We start from the raw sequence: 7,840 nt of genomic DNA, 5'->3' as shown, positions 1-7,840 counted from the left end.
TAAATATAGATATAGATATATAGATGAATCTTTGTAATTAACAAAGTACACAATGGCGATCAATAAAAGTCAATGGTAGGTAGAGAAGTTGGCATCATCCTTGAAGGTGTCCTTTAGGACAGAAGAGCTAGAAAGCAAAACGAAGGAGATCAGTAAATTAATCACAAGATTCCTTGAGCTTTCAAGAATCATCCTTGAAAACGTCCTTTTGGACAAAAGAGCTAAAAACCAAATTGAAGGAGATCAGTAAATTAATCACAAGATGCCCTGAACTTACGAGGAAGCCAATTAGTGCAATAATACACCAGGAAGACTATTTGTTTCAGTTTTCATGCATTTTTTAAGTTTTAGTTAAGTGTTAGTGACAATTAATAGTTTGATGTTTGGTGGCAGGAAATTAGTAATTAGACGTGCCCACGCCAGGTGGTCGCGCCTGAGGGAAGGAAATTCTCGTTCAGGATCTGCGGACTCTATAGCAGTTAGACGCGCCCACGCTAGGTGGTCACGCCTGAGGGAAAGAAATTCTCGTTCAGGATCTGCGGACTCTATAGCAGTTGAGCGTGCCCACGCCTTAGCCAGAGGTTCCTTGACTAAAAAAAAATAATAATAAAAAAAAATAATAAAATTTCAAAAATTAAAAATAAAAACATTTTCCGTTTTACACCTTCAGTTTTGATTCTCACAATTCGGATTTTGAAATTTGAGTGTGCAAAAAAAAAAAAAAACTATTTTTTTTCTTTTTTTTTCCTTCTTCTTTCTTTCTTTCTTTCTTTCTTTCTTTCTTCTTCTTTCTTTCTTCCTTTCTTCCCCGCTGCCCTGTTTCCCTTTTCTTTTATTTCTTCTTTCGGCTGCCCTCCATCCGCCGCGATCCACTCCGCATCAACTCCCCATCGCATGCCGCTGCCCACGAATGGCACCAGCTCCAGACGCGAGTTGAGAGACTAGAGATTCGGATGACCCACATCGACGTCACCATGCAAGTCTTGATCCACAATTTCCACCTGAACTGCCCCTGTTTTGATGACTTCAGGGAAGTACCGTTGCCCCTCTCCTTCCTTCTACTTTTACATTATCACATTGAGGGCAATGTGTGAATTAGGTGTGGGGGGGAATCATTGTGGTGCTAGTGATTTTGTTTTTAGTTTCTAGAGTTTTTTGTTTTTCTTTATTTTTTTTGTTTGTTTTTGTCCATCTTTCGTTTATTTTCTTTTCTTTTCTTTTTTCTAATGGTCAGTCTTCATATGAATACCAAGTTTTGATGTTGGATTGTTGTCTCTGATTCTGATGTTGCCAAGTTTATTAATAAAAGGTATCGAGTTGATGTGGTTGAATTCAGGAACATCTTTTTGGTGAATATCAATAATTGCTTGACTTTTCTAATTTTTAGTTAACTTTTCTAGGCATAGGGAATGATTGTTGGCATTTTTCTTGTGAATTGGTCCAATTATTAATTTTAGTTCTCCATGTTTGGAAATTTGAGGCTGGCTGCTGTTATTTTTGTGTTATTTTTAGTTATTGTGCTATATGGTTATAAATAAGAGTTGACTGTACTCCGCTAATGATTACTACTGAGTAACCGGGAATTTTCACCTAAAGTGTTGATTTTCGCGTCAAAAGGTAGTAGTTGCTATGAGTGCGTGGTCCCGTAGCAATTAGAGCTGAGTAACCGGGCTCCTCCATCTGTCAAATGTTGGAGTTCGCGTCAAAAAACTCTAAGGGCTATAGACTAAGTCTTTTGTTATTGGTAAAAAAAAAGAAAGAAAAAAAAAAGTGAAGTAAAGATTGTGTTAGTATGTGAATAAGTCAGCTTGCCGGTTTGTGATTTTAGTGTCGAGATTTTGGTTAATAACTGGACCATTTACTGATAAATGTGAGCAACCATTCCTTTTTCTTAGATTAGTTTGCTTTAAATTGGAAAAGTTGGTGGTTGGGAAGTTAACTGGGGGGATGCTTCTTGGATTTTAATTACTAATGCCCGATATATGGTTCTCTCTTGAATATCTTGGCAATTTGGTAGATAGAGCAATGACCATTATCAAATTTTGGTGTCTGTATACTTTCCCCATGCTTGAGGGCAAGCATGATTCAGGTGTGGGGGAATTGATAGGGTGTTAATTGTTAGCAATTTTATTGTTAATTTTCCCTTTTATCCTTGCCAAATATTGTTTTAATTATTAATATTTACTTATATTTGGTATTGGACCCAATTTCAGGGATTGAAGCAGGAAATTACCAAAAAGGAGGGACTTGTATGAAAAAATGCAGACTTCTAAGGGCTTCAACCTTTGGGTCCTTGAATTGGTGGGGACCACAAGCTAGTGCAAGGCATGTAGTCATTTGAGCTTTTCAAAGAAAGCAACGTAGAGAGACTTGGAACAACAAGTACTTTGGAGGCTTTGTCCACATGTGCGGGGACCACGGATAAGAAGCATGAGTCATTTGGACTCTAGGAAAAGAAACGTACAAGACTTTGAATTTGGTGTGGGGACCACTAGAGATAGCATTAGACTTCCTTTTGGCTTTAAAAAGGGGGAAACGTACGAGAGGTTGGGAGGAATCAAGAGTTCTAGTTTAGGCTTTTAGCATAGTTTTAGTTTTCTTTTCTTAGCTCTTTCGCATGGTTGTTCTCCATTAATGGAGAACTAACCTCTTAATTCAAGTCAAGGGGACAACTAAAGATTTGGTTCAACAATTACTGTGAGATCTAATTTATTTTAATTGCTTCCTTAATTTATTGGTATTTATATGTTTCCTACTTTTAATTGCTATAGCTCGTGTGAGTGATTGAATAGATGCGCAATATTTAATTATTCACATAGGCTATTTTGCTAAATAGGGATAATTGAATCCGTAATTGTTCGTTATCTTTATCTCAGTAGCAACTGGCGTAATTGGGTTTATGTCAGGGGAGCATGCGATCTAACTTAAACAAACCCTCGTAGCGTGTTTGTTAGTTAGGATTGGGCCTTTCTAATTATTAATGCAATCCAGAAATTAAATCCTACGGTCGTACCTAGGGTTGTTTTTGGGTTAGAGAAATAGTTAACGGTCGTACCTTAACTATCGAGAAATTAAGGAAAGGTTGGTTGTTTATCGCGTGCATGACAACTATAACTGGTCTATTAATAAATGTGGAATTATGTGTGAATCAATGATCAGTGCCTGAACCATTTCTGAAGTGTACCCTTGCCTAGAGTTTTCCCTTAATTATTTCTCTTAATCAATTATTTTCTGCAGTTAATTTATTTAGTTAGCATTTGATCCAAAACCCCCCATACTTTGAACTCTAGAAGAAACGAATTATCCCCAATCCCTGTGAATTCGACCCTACTCACCGCTATATACAAAATCTGTATTTTTCTCGAGTAGGTATTTATTATTGTACAGGTTCGGCACCTGTCATAATCACAAGATTCCTTGAGCTTTCAAGAATCATCCTTGAAAACGTCCTTTTGGACAAAAGAGCTAAAAACCAAATTGAAGGAGATCAGTAAATTAATCACAAGATGCCCTGAACTTACGAGGAAGCCAATTAGTGCAATAATACACCATATTTTATAGATTGGAATCTGCAAGTGGTGGAGCTAGGTAAGACTCTGCTGATGCGATTGTGGGGCTCCAGGCTTCAAAATAATGCAAAGATGACAACAATGAGTTGGAGCCAGCTTATTGATGACAATAATGCTTGTATTTTAGGCACGTTAGATGTGAAATGTGAGAGTTGAATGCTGTCTGAGCTCATTCTAGTGTGAAAGAACCTTTTGCGATAGCAAAATGTTGTTCTCTACCAGTCTCATTGAGTCATTTGCAATATGATTATGGTTATTTATTAGTGTGAACACACATGATTGGAATGAACATTTGTTTATTTATGTGGAAAAAGTGATTTGTTTATAATAATGATCTATAATACTAAACAAGATATATCGTGACATATGTGCCTTGTGTTATTTCATATTGTGAATTAAATGGTTGACCATTGTGCCTTCTTTGGTCCACTTAAAATTTTTAGATGATTTTGTCCTTCAAACCCTACATGTGCAGATCATGTGATGGTCATTCTGTTTTTTTTTTTTTTTTTTGACGGTGGAATTAGATAGAATGACTAAAAACATGCAATTTGGTTAGTTTAGTGATATTTTTGGCTAAGAAATTAATTTGGTAACCAAAATTAGTACAAGTGAGTAATTTAATGACATTTGGTGTAATTTGCTTTCATTCTATCAAGGAATACAGGAGAGTAGCCAAATTTGGAAAAGAATATAAAATTATTAATGAAATGCAGAAAGGAACCGAGAAATCTATAAATCACCCTCAAATGTCAAAAGAGTCGTGTTTTCCACCTACTAGCGCACTCTTTAACCCGCCGCCCATCTCTTTTGCAAATTAATGGTAGATATATAGATAATTGCAATGCTTTTTTGGCTAAATGAGGCTTTACTTTATTACTCTTGTTATTATGTTTTTCTTTTGGTCAAATGATGTCGTACTCAAATAGAGAGGAATTTGTCAAGGGTTCAAATCTTATCTATTAGAAACTAGCTTCCTTAATTTCAAAGAAGGAAGTTGATTAGAGATCCCCTCTTCATATTCTGGCTTTTAACACAGTAGAACTTAAACATTTGCTAACCCTTACATTAATCAAACAAAAAGCCAACCAATCATTCATGGTTGCCTGCATAATTCTCATCTTTTAATTTTTAAATTAATTACTCTAGCTGGAAATGAATGCGAGTTCCACTTCACTGCTAAAAAAGATTATTAGCAGAAGTAAAATTTATTAGCATAAGTTATATATAGCCCATGCTCCCATGTGCAATATTACAATGCTAACATTGGTAAATAGCTAGGCGAGAAGACAAAAGAGATAGAGATGCCGCCGCCGAGCATTAGCACCTAGCTGTCAAGTGGCAGATGCCCATGCATTTTCTATCTGCCCAGAAGGCAATACTGAATTCAGTGATGCCTGCGATTCTTCAGTCATCCCTTTTTGATTTTTTGGGTAAAGAATGTGAGGGTGGATAGACAGGGAAGAAGCAGAATCCCCATTTTCTAGAATGAGAAATAGATATCTTTAGTCATTCAGTTATATCAGATTGATTAATTAGAGTTACCAAGGGCACATTTGGCATCTAGAATAAAAGTTTTGTGAACTTATTTCACATTTAAGTAGTAAAATACTACTGTAGCAATTAAGAATGTATACATGTAAAGGGTTTGTCTATTTGGTAGTGCACCAAATAAGAGGTGGATCCAAAGTTGCCTAATTGGTCTATGTGAATATGAATCCTGTACATAAAGAAGAAGCAATTGTAGGGCGTACTGCTCACAAAATTTTATCTGCTTTTGGAGGGTTAATTAAGTCATTTGAATTTTGATAGGCTAATCGGTTTAGAAGAGTGTACAAGTGGATGATGCTCCGGTATTTGTGAAATGACTTTGGTGGCCTTTATTTAGTTGCTCTTCCTTCACATATTTATCATTAAAATTAAATGACAGCTTTAACTTTTAGGCTCATACACACTAGGGTATTATTTGAAATAATTATTGTAGCACTTTTTGTGATATGATGTATGTGAGATAAAAAGGTGGTTAGGAATGTAAAAATGTGGGTTAGAAAATATGTTTATGATACAAGCGAAATATTATTTACAATAAGTTCACTGTCCAAACAAACGAAGATGGTTTTCTACTATTACAACTATAGTTGCTGTTATTCGATGCGTACTTAGTCAATAAATTGGTATTAATCTCACACTTATCTTACTAACTACGGTTAATTAGTCAAACTCTTCCTTTCTTCTCCGTTAGAATTTTGTTAGTTTTCAATTCTTTTTACTATAATAATGTTTTTGCTTTCGGTTTTGCTTTCAAAGTACATCAAAAATAACAAATAATCGTTCTACTAGTCTCATCTTTTTATGTTCATTTTTTTTTCTTCAATCCAAAAGTTGCTGATTGTTGCCTCTTGTCTTAGGTTACATACAAATCATCTTCTCTTCTCCGTGTTTTTAGTATGTTCCTATATAATTGCTAAAAAAAAAAATCTGTTTTTCTTCCCCCTCCCAGGGAGATTATATTGAATCACTTTTGCAATCAATATTGGTGATGGTGGCATGGTAATTAGTAATTAGCAACACAAATTCTTTACTACTAAAATGATTGTGAGATGTGCCACTGGCCTTAGATTCTTTTACGATCGTCATTGAGCAACTTATATTTATCAATTGTGTGATTACTTATGAATTAATCACATTGAACTGAGCAGAAGGAATGACAATGCAGTGAAATTAGGCCAGGTTGATACAGGATTTTATTACGTTTATTCGATTAATCATCTCACATGTTTCTAAGGGTGTTTAGATTACAAATTACTCAAAAATCCGAAATCTCTTACATGTCGTGAAGCATCTGTGAAAATGTGAAAGGCACCTCATCAAATTTCAAATTCGCTGGCCAACTGCTGAATTAGCGGTTAGCAATTTGTCATTCCTTCAAATTTTCAGTGCGACGGCTGATCTTCTCCATCTGAGCATCTAGCTGGAAACAAATGCCAGTTTCTGTATTGTCATTGAGTTGATAGAAGTCGGCCCACAAAAGCATTAGCACTAAAATCTGACAAGATCAAGCAAACAATTTGATATCTGAGACACTGATATCAATGGAGAATGTCCAAGAACTAGCTTCTAATTGGTCTAAAGAAATCCCCCATCGATACATCAGGCCTGAAATAATGCTTAATGAAGTTTCTACGAACGAGGTATCACAGATTCCAGTGATCGACATGGGACAGCTTGCAGCTGATCATTCAGGATACCAGAATGAAATGGCAAAACTTTAGCGGGCTTGTAAAGACTGGGGCTTCTTTCAGGTAACAAATCAAGAGAATCCATCACATATAGAATCCTAATTGTACAACTTGTAATGATCAGATACACAGCTTAATTTTCCTAGTAAAGTAACGACTAACAGTCCGTGACTCGATCTTGAACAATTAGTTAATCATGGGGCTGCCACAGTAATTGAGAAAATGAAGTTGGTGACGGAGGACTTCTTTAAGCTGCCATTACAGCAGAAGATGGCCTGTCCAAAACTACCCAAGTGATGTTGAAGGAAATGGTCAAATATTTGTGGTATCAGGGGATCAAAAGCTTGACTGCGGGGACATGCTCTTCCTCCGTGCATTGCCAGTTTCTCAGAGAAATATGAGATTCTGGCCTACGACTCCAACATCTTTCAGGTAGACAATGAATAATACAGAGTATCACAATCTTTTCCCACTTCTGCAGTTATATTATACTGCTCTTATCTTTTCTCAGAAGGCTAACCATGTTCGTCAAACTCCTCTGCTTACAGAATTTCCCATTCGTCACGGGAATTTATCCTCTATTTTTTGCGCAATTGCAAAACAAAGATTCTTTAAAAGGAAGCATCTTTTGCTTCCATTAGAAAGCTACATGGATTACTTTACTTTACTTAGGCGACAAAAAGTCAAAAACCTGAAAATTGTGTCAGAAAAATTCGCCACAATGCTAATTTGCAAATTTCTGATGCTGTCAGAGTAACCATGGATGAATACCCATTTCAAATGCACAAGGTTTGCATGACCCTGTTTGGACTCATGGGGGCGAATCTTGGTGTAGACCCAGAAAAATTATGCAGCATCTATCAAGATGGCGTACAAGGAATAAGAATGAATTACTATCCACCTTGGCAGCAAGCAGACAAAGTTATTGGCCTGACTCCGCAGTCAGGATGTCATGCGAGGGATGATAATGAATCAATATCCGCCATGCTCGCAAGGAGACAGGGTAACGTGTCTCATCGCTCCACACTCTGA

The 7,840-nt window shown here is 36.3% G+C and overlaps 1 protein-coding gene across 1 annotated transcript; it reads left to right on the top strand.

The window, feature by feature from the left end:
• The first annotated feature begins 6,661 nt into the window (after nucleotides 1-6,661).
• On the top strand, nucleotides 6,662-7,840 carry LOC113779496. The gene is made up of 2 exons (XM_027325079.1): nucleotides 6,662-6,829; nucleotides 7,481-7,840. Exons 1-2 carry the CDS (start codon nucleotides 6,662-6,664, stop codon nucleotides 7,838-7,840), a joined length of 528 nt encoding a protein of 175 aa, XP_027180880.1.

The sequence above is a fragment of the Coffea eugenioides genome, chromosome 8 (genome assembly GCF_003713205.1).
Source record: "Coffea eugenioides isolate CCC68of chromosome 8, Ceug_1.0, whole genome shotgun sequence".
NCBI classification, from domain to species: domain Eukaryota; kingdom Viridiplantae; phylum Streptophyta; class Magnoliopsida; order Gentianales; family Rubiaceae; genus Coffea; species Coffea eugenioides.
The sequence above is the reverse complement of the archived record's forward strand: the minus strand, read 5'-3'. Positions and strand labels throughout refer to the sequence as shown.